Source organism: Capra hircus, chromosome 6 (assembly GCF_001704415.2).
Source record: "Capra hircus breed San Clemente chromosome 6, ASM170441v1, whole genome shotgun sequence".
In the NCBI taxonomy this organism is placed as follows: domain Eukaryota; kingdom Metazoa; phylum Chordata; class Mammalia; order Artiodactyla; family Bovidae; genus Capra; species Capra hircus.
In genome coordinates, this window is record NC_030813.1 from 72,293,741 (window position 1) to 72,313,402 (window position 19,662).

General features: G+C 48.7%; 1 protein-coding gene across 2 annotated transcripts in view; it reads left to right on the top strand.

Moving 5' to 3' along the window:
• KIAA1211 (KIAA1211 ortholog) overlaps positions 1-19,662 on the top strand; it is a 293,290-nt gene that overhangs the window by 268,186 nt on the left and 5,442 nt on the right. For both annotated transcript variants that reach the window (XM_018049481.1, XM_018049482.1), the window contains 5 exons: positions 1,510-1,578; positions 4,024-4,206; positions 4,811-7,706; positions 17,226-17,416; positions 18,115-18,277. In XM_018049481.1, coding sequence (XP_017904970.1) covers positions 1,510-1,578; positions 4,024-4,206; positions 4,811-7,706; positions 17,226-17,416; positions 18,115-18,277 — 3,502 coding nt within the window. The remainder of the gene's footprint in view (positions 1-1,509; positions 1,579-4,023; positions 4,207-4,810; positions 7,707-17,225; positions 17,417-18,114; positions 18,278-19,662) is intronic.

Sequence of the window (19,662 nt, forward strand, 5' to 3'; positions counted from 1 at the left end):
CACAGGGAGGGCCCCTCTCTCTTGGCTGATCCAACAGTCCTCATCTCCAGTCTCTTGAGTGCTGGGCAGGAACATTAGCCATTGGCCTTGATTCAGGGATTCCTATGGACCAGAGCAACTATCTTCCCTGTCACTGAAGATCTGATAAGCACAGGGCACAGTGGTCTGGGGGACAAGGTGGGTTGTTCATTCAGTAGGTGCTCAGCTGAGGGATCACAGTGTAAACACAGGACTGCCTTAGTGCAGTTTACATTCTAATGGAGTGTCACACAACAAGCAACTCAGCAAATAGGTATCATAATTTCGGATTAATAAAAATGCTGCCTAGAAAATGAAACGGTGACACAAAAGTGAGCAATGTGGTTGGAGAGGGCTTTGCTTCTTTAGATAAGGAAGTCAGATGGCGTGAGAAGGCGTGGAGGGTGTTCTTGGCGCAAGGAAGAACAAGTACGGACACCCAGAGACGGAACTCAGTGTGTCCTGAAGGAGGCACAGAAAGCAGGCTAGTGTGGATGAGGGCGAAGGGTGGCTGTGGATCACAGTGTAGACACTGGGTCATTTAGACCACGGGAGAAGGGGCGAATTGTTTGGAAAGTGATTGGAAACTGCTGAGAAATTTTTGAATTTATTTTTTATTATTTTTACCTTAGTATCTTATTTTCCTTTTTGACCGTGCCATGAGGCATGTAGAATCTTAGTTCCCTGACCAGGGATTGAACCCTCGCGCCCCCGCATTCAAAGTGTGTAGTCTTAACCACTGGACCGCCAGGGAAGTTCCCCTCTGAGTAGTTTTCAGCAGGGCAGTGATACAATCTGACTTATGTTTTCTAAAGATGCTTCTAAACGTGGTGCAGAAAATGGGCTGAGGTAGGGCAAGATGATGTTCTGGATCCGGAAGGGGCAATGAGACCCTTTTGTAAACTCAGGTGACAGGAGGCAGAAGGTATACCTGGCGCACGTGACGTGATATGCATGTACCCAGGACCTGCAAGGTGACTGGGATGTGAATTGTTAGCCTTTTTCTTCCTCCTTTTCCTCTTTTCCTCTCTCCCTCCCTCCCTTCCTCCAGAGTTTTCTCGCCTCCTCTGGTCACCTACCTCCTCAGCCCAGGCCTGTGTGTGCCACTGGAAGGGCCCCCTTTCTTTCTCATGGAGAAGAGGTCTGGCAGGTGAAGGGGGTGGAAGGCAGCCAGCGAGGCTGAAAGCTGTGAGGTCAGAGTTCTGCCTGGCTGGCGACAGGGCAGTCCCCGATTCTCTCAGCAGTGGGGAAACACATCAGGGACTGAGGCTGGAGCCCACCCAGATGGGGAATGAGTTGAACTCTAGGGAGAGGAGAGTGAATACTGAGCCTCCGGAGCCCTGGTGGAATCTGGACACAGCAGAGTCTCCACCGTGAACCTGCCAGCGCTCTCTGCTCAGGGAGGGGGTGGCCCTCCGCACAGATGCTGGCTGCATTTGCCCAGGACTTCCTGTGCTCCGTTTGACTTGAGCACTCTCTCTGCCGTTCCAGTCCAGTGAGACGCCAAGTTCTCCAAGTCCTCTGAATCTGCCCGGAGCCAGAAGTGAGATGGAAGAGAAGGTAACGTGATTTGAACTTGTGTTTGTCGCTTCCTTACTCTTTAACTTCTGTTTTTCTTTTTGTTGGGTGAGCTGCTGCCTCATTTTTCCATTCATAAATGCTGCCTTCATCTATTACTTTAAATCCCTTCAAAATGCAACCAGTGGTAGATGTTGGCATCTGTTTCCATGGCGATGCAATGGCTGGAACTAAACCCTGCTCTGAAAAACTGCCACGCTCTCACCAAGTCTGTTTGGAGTCTCAGATGTCGGTAGTTTTCCTAAAAACATCATGTATTAATACTTCAAGACACGGGTAAGCCATTGAAAAAGACATTCAAGAATACCTGAAGGTGAAGAGTCTGTAAGGAAAAGAGTATCCTTCTATTTGGTGTTGTTTAGTAGCTAAAGTGAAAGTGAAGTCGCTCAGTCGTGTCCGACTCTTTGCGACCCCATGGACTGTAGCCTACCAGGCTCCTCCATCCATGGGATTTTCCAGGCAGTAGTACTGTAGTGGGTTGCCATTTCCTTCTCCAAGTCGTGTCCAACTCTTGCGAGCCCATGGGCTGTAGTCCGCCAGGCTCCTCTGTCCATGAGATTTCCTAGGAAAGAATGCTGGAGGGGGTTGCCATTTCCTCCTCTCGGGGATCTTCCCAGCCAGGGGATGGAATCCACGTCTCCTGCAGTGGCAGGCGATTCTTTACCAATGAGCCACCTGGGAAGCCCCTCCTCCTATTTATAGATGCCCAGGAAAGATCATAGCATTTCTTCATTTATGTGTATTTCTGGTTTTTAACTTTTCTGCATTCCACTGAAACCTGGGATATTGCCTAAGGAGCCCTGTGGCGATCACGGGCATCTCTTCAACAGGGGAGTATCCCCAGGTCAGGGGGTGGCTCAAGACAGTCCCACCACCCAGATGCAGAGGCCCAGCCTGAATAACGAGACATGAAACACTGCATTTAAATCTCAGCTTCAAATGCTTCATCTGTGTCTTCGGTCTATCACATTTGTCTCTAACTCCCTTTATTCATGCATTCATTAGGGGATAGAAATGTTTAATTCCTGTCTCTTCAACAGAGGTTTAGAATTTGACACCTATCATAAAGATAACCATAAATAAATAAAGTCTTAGGAGACCAATGACTGGAATTATTTTTCCTTACTTCCATGCTTCTTGTAATAAATTATTATTTACTGAGCATTTACTTTGCTCTTGGAGCTAGCTATGTCTTTTATCTTTGTGCATAAATATGAAGGGTAATTGCAAAAAACAAAGCCATTGGCTAAACCCACCGACTTTGCACTTAACAGCACAAACAGTCAAACAGGTGAACCCTGGCCTCCACGGATGCTGCGGAGGAGAAACGTAGGGCCGTGCGCGCCCCCTGCTGCCCGCTGTGGCCAGGAGCCCTTGCCTCCCTGCCTGCCTGTGAATTCTCTGAAGTTACGGGCCTGGTTTTGGCTCAGCCTGGCTTCTGAGCCTGGGTCTCTCTGACCTACGTAAATGTTTACGATTGGTCTCAGGTTGTGGTTTTTAAGTGACCATACCTGTGTTAACAGAGCTGCAAGCGGTTCTGCCGTTCATCCTTTGAAGAACTGCCCTTCACGTTCTCACCTGGGGGCCTCCTCCTTTTCCCTTTCAGTGCACCAGTGCCCCGCGACTCTGGTGTGATTGTGCCAGAGCGTTTTTGCCGATAACACATCTGATGACCTAGGTGGAGGACTTATTGTTCCTTCTCTCAATAAATATTTATTGACCACTTAACAAGTGAGATTTGCTACTTGGGCATAAAGAGGATTGACACAAAGGTGAAAAAAAAGATGCTATGCTATGCTAAGTCACTTCAGTCGTGTCCGACTCTGTGTTACCCCATAGACGGCAGCCCACCAGGCTCCCCTGTCCCTGTACGTCCCCTCTAAAGTAAGAGCTGAGGCGTGTACACGTCTGTGGCAACGGAAGGCGCTCAGAGTTACAATGTTCTTAGCATAGCGATGAGCTTGTCCAGGGCTTAGCAAACTACTGCTAATTTTAGGCCCTGTGGCCATAAAGTTGCAACTACCAGACTCTCCTTTGTTCTGCTCTTCCTTTGTAGTACAAAAGCAGCCACAGGCAATGGTGTTGCTGTGTACCAGCAAGACTTTACCCAGACAGGACCCCTGACTATGTCTTACTGACCCCCGATCTAATCTAACCCACATATCATTCACAGTAGGAAAATTAGTCCCTGAGAGATTAAATGGCCTTTACCAGTTAATACGGATATCACTGGTGAAACAAACGCTCAGTGTCTTTTGGTTCCAAAAGCAGTGCTCACTTCACTATGCCCATGAAGCCCCTGCGCTTGGCAGCATCTCCTGGGCCAGGCTGGGCCAGGAGCAAACTCTAACAAGGGCCGCCATGCTAGATTCCCTGCAAGCTCTTCTCTCAGCTGGACTGACTTCGTATTTTCAATCTCCACTGCAGGTTGCTCCAGTTAAACCGTCCCGGCCCAAGAGGCACCTTTCTTCTGCTGGCACCATCGAAAGTGTCAACCTGGATGCCATCCCCCTGGCCATCGCTCGACTGGATAACAGTGCCGCCAAGCACAAACTGTCCATTAAGCCAAAAAACAAGAGGGTGTCAAGGAAGCACAGGCGACTTGTCGGGGTATGTATGGCCTGGCAGACATCCTGATGCTGCCTAGTGGGGTGGTGCTGTGAGGGGCCTATGGAAGGAACTTGGTCTCTCCCTGTCGGGGATATGGCTCTGTTGCTGGCACAAGAGTGAATGGGCCCATTTCCCTTCCACCACCCTTTCTGACCTGTTGCCCCCCATCAGTGGCTGGTAGACCTCAGAGAGAGAGGCTCCTTCTCGAGGGGCTCCAGACATTTTGCTTTGCAGCAGACAGATGGCTCCCTTTCCTCTGCCATAGCCTGAGTCAAAGGTTCTTCAGTTTGATTAGACTTCTGAGTCATAAGTTTCAGGGGACATTGATGACATGCTCATCTTATTTTTCCTCACCTTACTAATGCTGGGCTACTGGTTTTCCTATGATTACACATGTGTATTAAGAAAAAAGAATTTGAGGATGACATATAGAGAGGAAACCCAACGGTTGAAGTTCTTCCCTGCCTGCGGTGACCTGTGTCTGTGGTGGGAACGTGGTCCCTCTTTCACGATGAGGAGGGCCACCCACATCGGTGAATGAGATTGTAAATAAAGGTGGCCTGGGCACAGGGAAAGCTAATTCTGTTTCCCTTACCCACGTTAGGATCGACAGAACGAGCACGGTGGCCTTCTGCATCAGCTGTCCCTGGACCAGAACGGACACCCTGGAGAAGACAAGCCAATCTGGCATGAAGGAGAGCCGGAGCCGCGGGACTCAGAGGAAGAGAAGCGACGCCAGGAAGAATACTGGCGGGACCTTGAGGCCAAGTGCAAACGGCAGAAGGCCGAAGCTGCGGAGAGGCGACGCCTGGAAGAGCAGAGGCTCCAGGCTCTGGAGCGGAGGCTTTGGGAGGAGAATAGAAGGCAGGAACTCTTGGAGGAAGAGGAGGAGGAGGAGGAGGAAGAGGAGGGAGAGGAAAGAGAAATACAGCTAGAGGCAAAGAAGAGGCAGTGCGAAGAAGAGACACGGAGCCTGGAAGAGCCGGGTTCCCAGGGCCCAGAGCAGAGGGAGGAAGAGGAAGGAGGACCTCTGGGAGGCCTCCCAGAGGCCGAGGAGCCCGTGTGCCCGGAGGAAGAGGCGCAGCACCTGGGGAGATGTTTGGTGCAGGAGGAGATGGAGGCTCAGAGCCGGCAGGAGGCCGAGAACCTGCGACAGGAGGAGGAGGAAAGAGAGTTGGAGGAACTCCGAAGACTGGAGGAGCTGGAGGAGCAGGGGCGGAGGGCAGCCGAGAGGCAGCGGCTGGAAGAGGAGGAGAGGCAGCGGGAGCTGGAGGAGGAAAAACGGATGGAGGAGCTCAGGAGGCAGGAGGAGCTCAGGAGGCAGGAGGAGCTCAGGAGGCAGGAGGAGCTCAGGAGGCAGGAGGAGCTCAGGAGGCAGGAGGAGCTCAGGAGGCAGGAGGAACTGGAGGCCCAGAGATGGCGGGAGGAGGAGGAGGTGAGGAAGAGGGAAGAACTGAAGAAGAGAGAAGACTTGGAGGCCAAGAAGAGGCAGGAAGTGGAGAAGAAGCTTCAGGAAGCACCGAGAGTGGAAGAGGAGAATCAGCCGCAGCTGGACTACAAAAGCGGCTTGAGGAGCCCATTTCAGAGCGACTTAGCAGAGAAAGCAGAAGACCAAGATCACCCAAAACTTGGAAAGCTGAGAGAAAACTCCGAGAAACCGAGTATTTGGGTGAAGCAGAGCCAAGAGGCCACTGAGACATCGGGGGAGCAGCCCAGAAAGCCGGAGGAAGTTCCTGGGGATCGTGGTTGTGGACGGCAGGAAATGAGGGAAGAAACCAACATGCAGCCTCCCCAGAAGCAAGAGGCCCAGGTGGAAGAGATGCTGGCGCCAGGAGAGAAGAAGGAAGCTGCCACTCCAGAAACAGACAGAAAGGTGGAGGAACTCAGATGGCAGGAGGTGGAGGAGAGGCAGACCATGCCCAGACCGTACACTTTCCAGGTGTCATCAGGAGGGAAACAAATTCTTTTCCCCAAAGTCAATCTGAGCCCGGTGAAGCCCATGAAAGATGAGGGGCTCACCTCAGCTCCCCAAGAGCCCAAGGCCCCCAAAGCCAGCCCAGCCTCCCACGCCCTGCCCTCGACCCTGAGCATCCCCCACACGGCCATCCTGGTCACCGGAGCCCAGCTCTGCGGCCCGGCTGTCAACCTGAGCCAGATCAAGGACACTGCGTGCAAGTCTCTCCTGGGCTTGTCGGAAGAAAAGAAGCTGGTGGATGTCCCAGCCCTGGAAAACCCACCCCGAGCCCTGGGGGAACCCCGGGCAGGCAGTGCAAAGACCAGGCCCCCACCAGAGTCTCCAAGCAGCACAGCCGCGCTCGCTGAATGGGCTTCCATTCGATCCCGAATCCTAAAGAGCTCGGAGAGTGACCAGCGTGGTGAGAGAGAGCAGTCTCGGGCTGGGGATGAGCACACGCCCAGGGGCCGGTGTGATTCCCGTGGAAACCTCCGGAGGACCCCGCCCGTAAATGCCAAATTCTCCATTAAACCTGCCTGGCAAAAGTTCTCTGATGGCGGCGGGGAGGGCTCCAGACCCAGCACGGAAGGGGAGAGCATCAGGAAAAGATCCGGGCCGGGACCCAGTGAAGAGGCCGTGCCCCAGCCCCCTGCTGCTGATACTAAAGAGGCCCTGAAAGATGCAGAGAAACCCAGGGCGCACCAGGAGCCAACGGACACCACAGAGGGGTGCAAATTTGCCAAAGACCTTCCATCTTTCCTCGTCCCAGGCCTCCCTTACCCTCCACAGAAAGCAGTGGCCCCGGTGGAGCCCGTGACCACTTCAGATGGCCAGACCACAGATGGAGCAGGAAAGTCAGAATCCATGACGCCAGGTGGGGAGGATAAAGCTTCCCTTTTCGGAATAAAATTGAGAAGGACCAACTACTCCCTGCGCTTCCACTGCGACCAACAGACAGAACAGAAGAAGAAGAAAAGGCACAGCAGCGCAGGGGACAGTATCGATGGGGCGCCGTCGGCCCCAGGGAGCGCTCGTGGAGAGCCAGAGATGGAGGCTGCAGCCCCCAAGCCTGGCCCCTTGCTCCCTGCAGAGAGGAAGCCAGCCCCAGCCCCCTGGAAGGACTCCTCTGAAAGCCCTCCCAGCCTCTCTCCTCCTGCGGCCCAGCCCAGGCCCCCACTGGCCGGCAGCCAGCCCCCGGCTCTGGAGCAGGACAAGGTGGCCAACAGGTTGCCCCTGGCCCAGAAGCCAGCCCTGGCTCCCAAGCCCGCAGGCCAGACCCCACCACCCTCCCCGCTCTCCAAGGTGAGCAGGCCCTACTTGGTGGAGTTGCTGACTCGCCGGGTGGGGAAGCCCGAGCCGGAGCCCAGCGAGCCGTGCAAGGAGGGCCGGGACAGAGGCTGGCCGCCCTCGCCCCCACCGCCTGAAGAGAGAAAGGAGCAGAAGCGGGATAAAGAGGAAGAGGTGGAAACTGAGAGGAAACCCGCTTCCCCGGTGCCATCTGCTGGGCAAGAGAAGCCTGCCCCAACGCCCGAGGCGGGGAGGAAAGGTGCGTAGTTGTAGATCGCAAAGCTCTGCCCCTGTCCAGCCTCCTGAGTCACAGCTAAAGGCACAACTGCCCAGGGCTGGAGGTAGCCCCTGGAGCTGTTGTTGGAGCACTTCCCTGGTGCCCCGTTCCCCAAGGGCCGTGACTCCTGAGTCAGAGTGAGGCTTTGTACTTTTCTTTACAGTTTTGGAAATGTGGACTGACTTGTGTGTCTGCAGCTCACACCCATTAGTGATCCTTGCTTACACAAGTAGTAAATTAGAGGTCTGCACAGACTGATATACTTTAGGTTGACAGTGAAATTGTTAGTCGTGTCCAACTCTATGGGACCCCATGGACTGTAGCCCACCAGGCTTCTCTGTCTATGGGATTCTCCAGGCAAGAATACTGGAGTTGATAGCCGTACACGTCTCCAGGGGATCTTCCCAACCCAGGGATCCAACCTGGGTCTCTGCATTACTGGCCAGTTCTTTACTGTCTGAGCCACTAGGAAGAAGGTGTCATTAATCTTTAGGAGGGGCCTGTACAGTGACGATAAAGACTGGTTTCTTACCCCAGTGTGTGCGCTCTGCTTCTGGGCAGTAGCGACAGAAACTGAGGAGGTGGGACCTCAGGGGACTTTTAACTAGCCCGCAAGGAGCCGCAGTGTGCATTATCAACTCTGTCTGTTTATGCACAAGGCCCTGGGCCCTGGGCCCTGGCCCCACCAGCTTGCTACTGTGAAGCCCTCTGGTAAGGAAATTTTAGGGCAACCCTTATTCCTGGATGCCCCTCGTGTTTCTTCATACTGGATGTTTGGGGCAGTGTGGTGATCACTTGGTTTGACTTTGGGGCCCCAAAAACCTTCATCTGATACTTTTTGGTTTTGCAGAGTAGGTGGTCAGGTGTGGGTCATAGCCCAAAATTTGCTCTTCACGTTTCTGTAGGGAAAGTTTAGGTAGTTGTTTAGATTTGGGGTGGGTTTTGCAGAGATAAGAACTCCCTCAGGGACACTGGTTTGGCTACTTGCCTTACAGAAGACCCTGTCGTCCTTTTTAAGCAGGCTTTCCTTGGCTCCCTGGCCTGGCGCATTGATCAGCAGCACCAGATCCTATCTCCCTATTGGTTTCTGTTTGTCCTCCCAAAGAGGAGCCCATCTTCAGGTGGTGGTGGTTTTTACCTGTGCGCTGGGCTCTAGGCATTAACTGCAGTCAGTCCCCACAAGCCTGTTAAGAGCTGTGCCTTAGATTGCCTAGGGTCTGTGGACATAAGCCCCATTGGCTTTCAGAACTAGGTGTTTTGGGGGCTGGTCACTGAGGTAGAAGTCTTAAACGCTGAGGTCCAGAGGTGGGGGTCCAAATCCTTTGCTTCTCAGAGAGAGAGAGGGCGTTGCGCTGAGTTCCCTCCTGGTTGTGGATCACTGTGCCTGGGGATGGGGTTTATGGTGAGATTGTGTCTCAGCCTCTCCTACCCACTTCCATGTATGGTTTTTTGTTTCTGTTCCTCTGATGTGCTAGAGTCAGTCAGCTAGGTACTGAGGCTGAGGGATAGAACCAGCATCTCTCACATCTTCTGATCGGCAGGTGGGTTCTTTACCACTAGCGCCACCTGGGAAGCCTGTGTATACGTGTGTGTGTGTGTGTGTGTGGTGTGTGTGGTGTGTGTGGTGTGTGTGGTGTGTGTGTGTGTGTGTGTGTGGTGTGTGGTGTGTGGTGTGTGTGTGTGTGTGTGTGTGTGTTGTGTGAGCCCATATATAAACATACAATATATACACACTCCACATCTTCCTAAGTCAGTTATCTGTTGACAGGCACTTAGGTTGCTCCCACATCTGGACTATTATAAATAATGCTTCTATGAACATTGAGGTGCCTGTATCTTTTTTAATTAGTTTTCATTTTTTCCACATATATACCCAGGAGTGGAATTGCTGGATCATGTGGTCGTTCTATTTTTAGTTTTTTAAAGAACTTCCATCAGTTCAGTTCAGTTCAGTCGCTCAGTTGTGTCCGACTCTTTGCAACCCCATGAATCACAGCACGCCAAGCCTCCCTGTCCATCACCAACTCCCGGAGTTCACTCAGACTCGCGTCCATCGAGTCAGTGATGCCATCCAGCCATCTCATCCTCTGTCATCCCCTTCTTCTCCTGCCCCCAATCCCTCCCAGCATCAAAATTTTTTCCAGTGAGTCAACTCTTCGCATGAGGTGGCCAAAGTACTGGAGTTTCCGCTTTAGCATCATTCCTTCCAAAGAAATCCCAGGGCTGATCTCCTTCAGAATGGACTGGTTGGATCTCCTTACAGTCCAAGGGACTCTCAAGAGTCTTCTCCAACACCACAGTTCAAAAGCATCAATTCTTCGGCGCTCTGCCTTCTTCACAGTCCAACTCTCACATCCATACATGACTACTGGAAAAACCATAGCCTTGACTAGACGGACCTTAGTCGGCAAAGTAATGTCTCTGCTTTTGAATATGCTATCTAGGTTGGTCATAACTTTCCTTTCAAGGAGTAAGCATCTTTTAATTTCATGGCTACAATCACCATCTGCAGTGATTTGGGAGCCCAAAAAATAAAGTCTGACACTGTTTCCACTGTTTCTCCCTCTATTTCCCATGGAGTGATGGGACCGGATGCCATGATCTTTGTTTTCTGAATGTTGAGCTTTAAGCCAACTTTTTCACTCTCCTCTTTCACTTTCATCAAGAGGCTTTTTAGTTCCTCTTCACTTTCTGCCATAAAGGTAATATTAAGGGAACATTTCATACAAAGATGGGCTTGATAAAGGACAGAAATGGTATGGACCTAACAGAAGCAGAAGATATTAAGAGGTGGCAAGAATATACAGAAGAACTGTACGAAAAGGATCTTCACGACCCAGATAATCACAACGGTGTGATCACTCATCTAGAACCAGACATCTTGGAATGTGAAGTCAAGTGGGCCTTAGAAAGCATCACTATGAACAAAACAAAGAACCTTCATAGTGGTTGTTTATAAAGTTCTCCACAATGATTATACCAATTTACATTTCCACCAACAGTGTAGGAGGGTTCCTCTTTTTCCATATCATCTCCGATATTATCTATAGACTTTTTGATGACAACCATTCTGACCTGTGTGAGGTGGTGTCTCATTGTGGTTTTGATTTGCATTTCACTAATAATTAGCAATGTTGAACCTCTTTTCATGTGCCTGTTAGTGACTTGTGTATCTTCTTTGGGAAAATATCTATGTAGGTCCATTTTTAAAAAAAATTCATTTGTGGCCACGCTGGGTCTTTGCTGCTGCATGTGGGCTTTCTCTAGTTGTGGTGAGCAGGGTCTGCTTTTGATTGCTGCTGGCAGGCTTCTCACTGCGGTGGCTTCTTTTGTTACCGAACATAGGCTGTAGGTGTGTGGGCTTCAGTAGTTTCGGCTCGGGGGCTCTAGAGCTCGGACTCGGTACTTGTGGTGTGTGGACTTAGTTGCTCCACAGCGCGAGGATTTTCCCGGACCAGGAATCAAACCCATGTCCTTTGCATTGGCAGGTGGATTCTCAACCACTGGACCATCAAGAAAGTTCTTAGGTCCATTTTTTAATTGGGTTGTCCTTTTTTTCCCCCTATTTTTTTGGCCATGCTTCATGTCATGCAGAATCTTAGTTCCCTGATGAGGGATCAAACCCGTGCCCCCTGTAATGAAAGCATTAGTCCTTTGACATTTAACATAAAGTAATTATTGATAAGTATGTACTTATTACCATTTTAATCTTTGTTTTCCAGTAATTTTTATAGTTCTTTGTTCATTTCTTTTTGTTTTTCCTTTCATGGTTTGATGCTTTTCTTTTGTAACATGCTTCAGTTTTTATTTTTGGTTTCTGTGAATCTATTATATGTTTTTGATTTGTGGTTTTGATGGAGTTCATGTATGTTGACCCATGACTATATCTGCTTGCTTTAAACTGATAGTCATTCAAATACATTTTAAAAGATGTAGTTTTATGCTCTCCTCCCTCATGTTTTGTGATTTTGCTGTCCTATTTTACATCTTCATGCTTATCCTTTTACTATTTATTATGGTTATAATTGCTTTTACATTTTCTTGTTTGTTTTTTGATCTAAGTACTGGATTATTTGGGGGGCATCCCTGATGCCTCAGTGTTAAAGAATCCACTTGCAATGAAGGAAATACAAGAGACTCGGGTTTGATCTCTGGGTCGGAAAATCCCTGGGGGCAGAAATGGCAACCTGCTCCAGTATTCTTGCCTGGGAAATCCCATGGACAGAGGAGCCTGGTGGGCTCCAAAGGGTCACAAAGAGTCGGACACAACTGAGCACACACACTGAATTATTTAGGTGATCTTCAGTTCTTATTATAGGTTTGCCTTTCCTATCATGATTTTCCCTTTCCTAGAAATTCTTCTTTTCTATTCAGAGAAGAAACTTCAGTATTTCTGTTAGAGTAAATTTATTATTGCTGAATTCTTTTTAGTTTTTGCTTGTTTGAGAAATTCTCTCTCCTTCTATTCTAAACGATCATTTTATTGGGTAGAGTATTCTCAGTTTCAGGTTTTGACCTTTCAAGACTTTAAATGTATCACTCCACTCCCTTCTGGTGTCCAAAGTTTCTGCAGAGAAATCAGCTGATGACCTTACTGGAATTCCCTTGTAAATAACTGTTTTTCTCTTGTTGCCTTTAGAATTCTCTCTTTAACTTTTGCCATTTTAATTATAATATGTCTTGTTGTGGTTCTGTTTGGATTCATTTTTTTTGGGACCCCCCCCCCAAGCTTCTTGTACCTGGATTCCTGTTTCCTTCTTTAGCTTTGGGAAGTTTCCAGCCACCGTTTTTTCAAATACATTTTCAATCTTTCTCTTTTCTCCGTCGTAGAACCCCTATTATACACAGGCTTGCAAGTTTTATATATACCATAGATCTTGTATGTTGCTTTCATTTTCTTTTTGTTTTTCTGTCTTGTGTTTGATTGGGTGGTTTTCATTATTCTATCTTCCAGGTTGCTTATTCTTTGTCTTTTAGCTGGCTATTCATTGCTCTTAGATTGCTTTTTTTTTTTTTTAATCTTGGCAGTTGAGTTATCTATTTTTGATTGGTTCATCTTTACAGTTTCTAGTTCCTTGTTACAGTGACCTGAATTTCTATTAGTAATCTGTCTTAATTCAGTTAGCATTTTTACTATCACTGTTTTGAACTGGGGTTGGGTAGACTGGTGAGCTCTGTTTCATTATTTCAGGGAATTTCTCTTGCTTTTTAAATTGGGAGTAGTTCCTCTGCCTTTTCATTTTATTTTATGAATTTAGGAGAAACATTATCTGTTGTGGTCTTGGAGTATTTTTACATGGGTGCATCCCTGTATGGATTATGTGTGCCCAGTGCCTTTGGTATGAGGGCTGGGTTGATACGGATGCCAGCCATGTTTTCCCTCAAGTTGTGCTGGCCGTTATCACCTTGAGGAGGGGCTGTGTAGGGGGATCTAGAGCCTATGTGGGGTGTGAGATGGGACTTCTCCTCTGCTCTGTGGCTGTTGCCACACTTTCAGCAGGGCGCTGTGATCCCCAGTCGTTAGAGTAGCCTTGTGGGTCAGGCTTGACCAGGCTCTGTTCTCCTTGAGTGCATGCCCCGCTCCAAAGGAGGGGATTGCCGAAGCAAGTGAAGCCTGTGCATTCACAGAGGACCCACACACCTGTGTAGGTGCACTGCTCATACTCAGCCCAGGGTTCTGTCCCTTCCTCGTTGTGTTCATCCCAGATCTAGTGTGTGGCTGTGGAGTGGAGAGACTGTGGCTGCAGGAATTGAGATGGCCATGCTGCCACCAGAAATCTGGCTGCCTCTGTGGCATTTTTCTCCCAGGGTGGTCTGCTCCAGGACCAGCACTGAACTGCAGTGAGGAGTGGGTGGGGCTTTCTTGCTTGGCCGGGAGACAAAACTGGGGCAGGCTTCTGGGGGGCCACCCAGCCACATGCTGACAATGGCAACCACCCCATCCAGATCACATCTGAGGGCTCCCAGTCTGTCTCTGAGTAGCTAGACCAAGTCTTTTCCCAGGGGACAGTTGGCCCAGGTCACACGCCACTGTGGTGTAGAGTAAGGCTGAGGAGTTCACCCAGCTCAGACTGGAGAGTGCAGCAGGCTGGCAGCCACCAGGGCAGAGCTCTCTCCACATTGATTGTTGACAAGCCAATACATGCACCATTCTCATGAGTAGGTCTCTGCTTCTCCAGCCCTCTGTCCCAGAGGTTCTCCCAGCAGCCAAGGGGACTTGTCTCCTCCACAAAAGATACTAGGACTGGGGTGCCCAGTCTGTGGCTCAATCTGTTAGCTCCCCAGGGTGAGGGTCCCTGAATAGGGATCGCCCTCTGCAGTGGAAGTGTAGAGCCCTAACCACTGGATCACCAGAGAATTCCCAAGAACACTTACTTTTGTAGAGCAGTTCAGTTCAGTTAGTCGCTCAGTCGTGTCCGACTCTTTGCGACCCCATGAATTGCAGCACGCCAGGCCTCCCTGTCCATCACCAACTCCCTGAGTTCACTCAAACTCATGTCCATCGAATTGGTGATGCCATCCAGCCATCTCATCCTGTCATCCCCTTCTCCTCCTGCCCCCAGTCTCTCCCAGGGCATCAGAGTCTTTTCCATTGAGTCAACTCTTCACATGAGGTGGCCAGAGTACTATACTTTCAGCTTTAGCATCATTCCTTCCAAAGAACACCCAGGGATGATCTCCTTTAGAATGGACTGGTTGGATCTCCTTGCAGTCCAAGGGACTCTCAAGAGTCTTCTCCAACACCACAGTTCAAAAGCATCAATTCTTCGGTGCTCAGCTTTCTTCACAGTCCAACTCTCACATCCATACATGACTACTGAAAAAACCATAGCCTTGACTAGACGGACCTTTGTTGGCAAAGTAATGTCTCTGCTTTTGAATATACTGTCTAGGTTGGTCATAACTTTCCTTCCAAGGAGTAAGCGTCTTTTAATTTCATGGCTGCAATCACCATCTGCAGTGATTTTGGAGCCCTCCCCAAAATAAAGTCTGCCACTGTTTCTACTGTTTCCCCATCTATTTCCCATGAAGTGATGGGACCAGATGCCATGATCTTCGTTTTCTGAATGTTGAGCTTTAAGCCAACTTTTGCACTCTCTTCTTTCACTTTCATCAAGAGGCGTTTTAGTTCCTCTTCACTTTCTGCCATAAGGGTGGCGTCATCGCATATCTGAGGTTATTGATAATTCTCCTGGCAATCTTGATTCCAGCTTGTGCTTCTTCCAGTCCAGCATTTCTCATGATGTACTCTGCATATAAGTTAAATAAGCAGGGTGACAATATACAGCCTTGACGTACTCCTTTTCCTATTTGGAACCAGTCTGTGGTTCCATGTCCAATTCTAACTGTTGCTTCCTGGCCTGCATACAGATTTCTCAAGAGGCAGGTCAGGTGGTCTGGTATTGCCATCTCTTTCAGAATTCTCCAGTTCCACACTGGAGAATTAAAGGCTTTGGCATAGTCAATAAAGCAGAAATAGATGTTTTTCTGGAACTCTCTTGCTTTTTCCATGATCCAGCAGATGTTGGCAATTTGATCTCTGGTTCCTCTGCCTTTTCTAAAACCCAGCTTGAACATCTGGAAGTTCATGGTTCATGTATTGCTGAAGCCTGGCTTGGAGAATTTTAAGCATTACTTTACTAGTGTGTGAGATGAGTGTTACTATATGCCAAACACAGTTCTAAAGGTTTTCACAACCAACACCCCTTTTAATCTTCACATTAGCCTGATGAGGCCTGTGCCATTATTGACTCTAGTTTATGGATTAGAAAATGAAAGCTTGGAGAGATTAAGTAGCTTTTCTGGTGTCACATAAAGTCAAACTCAGTTCTGCTCAATTCCAGAGCCCAGTTACTCAACCTCTGATCCTCTCCACCTGGGAAGCTTGTTGCCCCAACTTGCACAGACAAGACAGTCCACCATGGTAGGAGCGCAGACTGGAAGTCAGAAGTCCTCGGCTCAGGCTTCAGCTGTGCACTAAATGACCATGGTCACTGCCCTTGACGGCTTTGGACTCAAGTACTCACATCTATCAAATGAGGGCAATGGGCCAAAACCACCGTTTCTCACTGTCTTCCTCCAAGTCCTGGTGCCCTTAGCAGCCCCACTAAGGAGAGCAGTGCCCCCTTTTCCTCTTTTATACGTTTGGTCCACTTGTTTCGTCAGGGGACAGTGTGGGGTTGGGGCAGGGGGAGGAGGAAGTTCCATTGAAAAAATCAATTTTAGAAAGCAATAAAAAAAAGGACAATCAAATAACTACCTGGGTCCTCTGTAGGCCAGATGTTTTTTGACAGTGGAGACGATTTTTTCTTCCATTTTGAGGAAAGAGAAATGCTCCTGTTTTTTTCCTTTGAAGATGCTACTTTCCCACCCAGGGTAGTCACTCAGGCATTGGCACATTGTGTGTCAGAAAGGGATAGCTGACTGTTTCTTGGGCTGATTAATATGTCACAGTTTTAGGGGATGAGGGACTGAGATGAGTGAGCAGTTAGTTTCAGGGCAAACCTGCTTTTTGTCTTGACTGATTCTGTTGCGGGGTGGTGGGGTGTGGGTCCCACATAGCCAAGCTGGTGTCAGTTCAACTCAGTTCTGATTCTCTACTGGAGACTAATTCATTAGAGTCCACAGGTTATGAGCTCAGTCCTACCAGACTGCCCCCAAACTGGATGCCAATTGCAAATCCATGTTGTTCAGTTAGTTTGCTAGAGGATCTCACGTAACTCAGGGAAACATTTTACTTACTAGGTTATTGGCTTAAAGTTTATATGTGTGCTGTGCTTAGTCATTTCTGATTCTCTGTGACCCTTTGGATGGTAGCCCACCAGGCTCCACTGTCCATGGGATTTTTCAAGCAAGAATACTGGAGTGGGTTGCCATTTCCTTCTCCAGATGTTCCTGACCCAGGGATCAAACCTGCATCTCGTGTGTCTCCTGCATTGGTAGGCAGATTCTTCACCTGCTGAGCCATCAGGGAAGCCTGTGTGTATTCACACACACACGCACGCACACATACATAAAAGTTTATATATATATATATAAAGAATATAACTCAGATGGAAGAGATGAAGAGGGCAAGGTATGGGAAACGGGCATAGAGCTTCGATACTTTCTGAGCTAGTCACTCTCCAGCACCTCTGTGTGTTCTCAGCTCAGAAGCCCTCCAGACTAGTCCTTTTGGGTTTTTATAGATGCTTCATTACAAGTTGTGATCAATTAAGTCATCAGCCATTGATGACTGAACTCAGCCTCTACCCCCTTGCCCCTCCCTAGAGCTTGAGGGTGGGACTCAAAGTTCTAACCCTCTGATCAGGTGGATACTGCCAACCAGACTCCATCTTTACATGCTTCCCAGGAATCACCTCATTTAGCAGAACAAGAGAGACCTTTATGCTCTCATCAGTTAGGAAATTGCAAGGGTTTTAGGAATTCAGTGCCAGAAACAGGGACAAAGATCAAATATGTATTTCTTATATCACAATATCAGTCTTTTTTTCCCCGTAGAAAAGCCAATGCTTCAGAGCAGACACTCCTTAGATGGCTCCAAACTTGTGGAGAAGGTTGAGACCGCGCAGCCACTGTGGATAACGCTGGCGCTGCAGAAACAGAAGGGGTTTCGGGAGCAGCAGGCAACTCGGGAAGAGAGGAAGCAGGCCAGGGAGGCCAAACAGGCAGAGAAGCTCTCCAGAGAACATGTAAGTAGCTTGGTCTTCGGCTTTAACTCTGAGCTTGGCTCGCTGTCTCTTTTATTTTTCGAGCACCACAAAGACTCGTGGGGTCTTAGTTCCCTAACCAGGGATTGAACCCAGGCCCTGGCCGTGAAAGTGCCAAGTCCTAACCACTAGACAGCCAGGGAACTCCCAAGCTTGGCTTTCTTTTAGTTCACAGGATTTAAAACAACAGTAATGAGAAAAGGCTGGCTGGGAATGGTGGAAAATACTTAGAGTAGAGCAGTAAATCAGTTGACCACTGTTAAGCCAAAGAGGTATTTTCAGTTAGAAATTTGATTTGGTTTCCTTATGCTCTTGGGTTAACCTGATTTGGCAGAATCCTCGCACACAACAATTATATGAAAAATACGAAAATAACTTTATTTCAAGCAGTGGGTTGAGAGGAAATTAGGAGTCTTGCTCTGTGGCTCTGATTGTATAGTTTGATGGGACTCTTCTGGGAAAGCATGTAGCATCCCCTCTTTGGGACATTTGACTGAGCTTCTCCTTGGCTGGGGGCCAGGGTTGAGCACACACTGCTCCCTGTGCAGTCTGGCTCCTCCTCTGGGAGCAGAAGATGGGGGCCAGCTGGTGGAAACCTCCAAGCAGCTTTGCCTTGCATGGTCAGTCCTTGTCTGCCTTTAGGATGGATACATGCTTTCCCTGACTTTCTGTCCTTGCAGGTCAGTGTCACCCCACAGCCTGGAAGCAGCAGCGTCAGCAGAGCTGGTTCCCTGCACAAGCCCACCACTCAGCCAGAAGAGAAGAAGCCAGAGACACCAGTGTCCAGGCTTGAGCGCAGAGAACAACTCAAAAAGGCCAACACTCTTCCTACATCAGTGACAGGTAAGAGAGAACAGGTCCATTTCTACTTATGTGTACTTAAAGGTTTTTTTCCCTTAAATCATGTTTTATTTCCTCCAGTGTAAAAACTAGCACAGCATTTTAGGCATTTCAGAGCACAAGCTGGCTTGCCACCCTATTCATAAACTTTGACATGGATAAATATCAGAAACATACCCACTATCAGTGGGGTAATGATACACATTTAACAGTCAGGTCTTCAGGGATTGGAGATACCTGTGATTTGTAGTATTTGTCCTTTTCTGTGGTGTAAATACTCCCAGCCATGGCTAATTTCAAACTACCAATGTGATATAAAGTGGCTTGTTAAATTCCTGAGCCTTTAACAAGGTGATATGAGCCTTCTCCACCTCCACTGCCTGTGGTCCAACAAGATGAGGTTTTTTGACTTCCTGTAGCAAGAAAGACTGCATACCACAAGAACCATCTAAACAAGAGACAAGATTATATTAGGATGTGGGGAAAGGGTGAATTTTAGGTAGAATTTAAATGGAGCCAGTGTTTTTTGATAGTCTCAAAGCCAAGTAGTTGACATCAAGCCTGAGCTGAAAAGCAGATTCAGGAGCCTGTTTCCTTTGATGCCACATATTTAAGACCAGTGTGAGAAATCCCCTACCTGGAGCTCTGCCCTGGCTGGAAGTGGAAACTGCTTCTCTGAATCATGGTGATCCAAGTGGCTCAGATGCTCCAGGCAAAAGTGGGCTGGCCCCTTCTTACCGATGTGATTTCAGATAGCTAACTTCTGACCCAGGTGTGACATTAGAGAGCACAGTTGTTCTGCTCTAAGTCCCTGATGTTAATGAACAACAGCAGTGTTTATACAAATTCATGACATGTAAGAGATACGGGCAAGTTTAAAAAAAGTCTTTATCCTGTTAAAAGATAAAATGATCCAGTAATGTTTATGACTTTCCTTATTGCAAGTCACTTGGAGGATGGAGAGTTTGAAAGAGCTTCCTCTCGGGGGCTGTTCAGTCAGTCAGTTCAGTTGCTCAGTCGTGTCCGACTCTTTGCAACCCCATGAATCCCAGCACGCCAGGCGTCCCTGTCCATCACCAATTCCCAGAGTCCACTAAGACTCATGTCCATCGAGTCGGTGATGCCATCCAGCCATCTTATCCTCTGTCGTCCCCTTCTCCTCCTGCCCCCAATCCCTCCCAGCATCAGAGTCTTTTCCAATGAGTCAACTCTTCACATTAGGTGGCCAAAGTACTGCAGTTTCATCTTTAGCATCGTTCCTTCCAAAGAAATCCCAGGGCTAATCTCCTTCAGAATGGACTGGTTAGATCTCCTTGCAATCCAAGGGACTCTCAAGAGTCTTCTCCAACACCACAGTTCAAAAGCATCAATTCTTCGGCGCTCAGCCT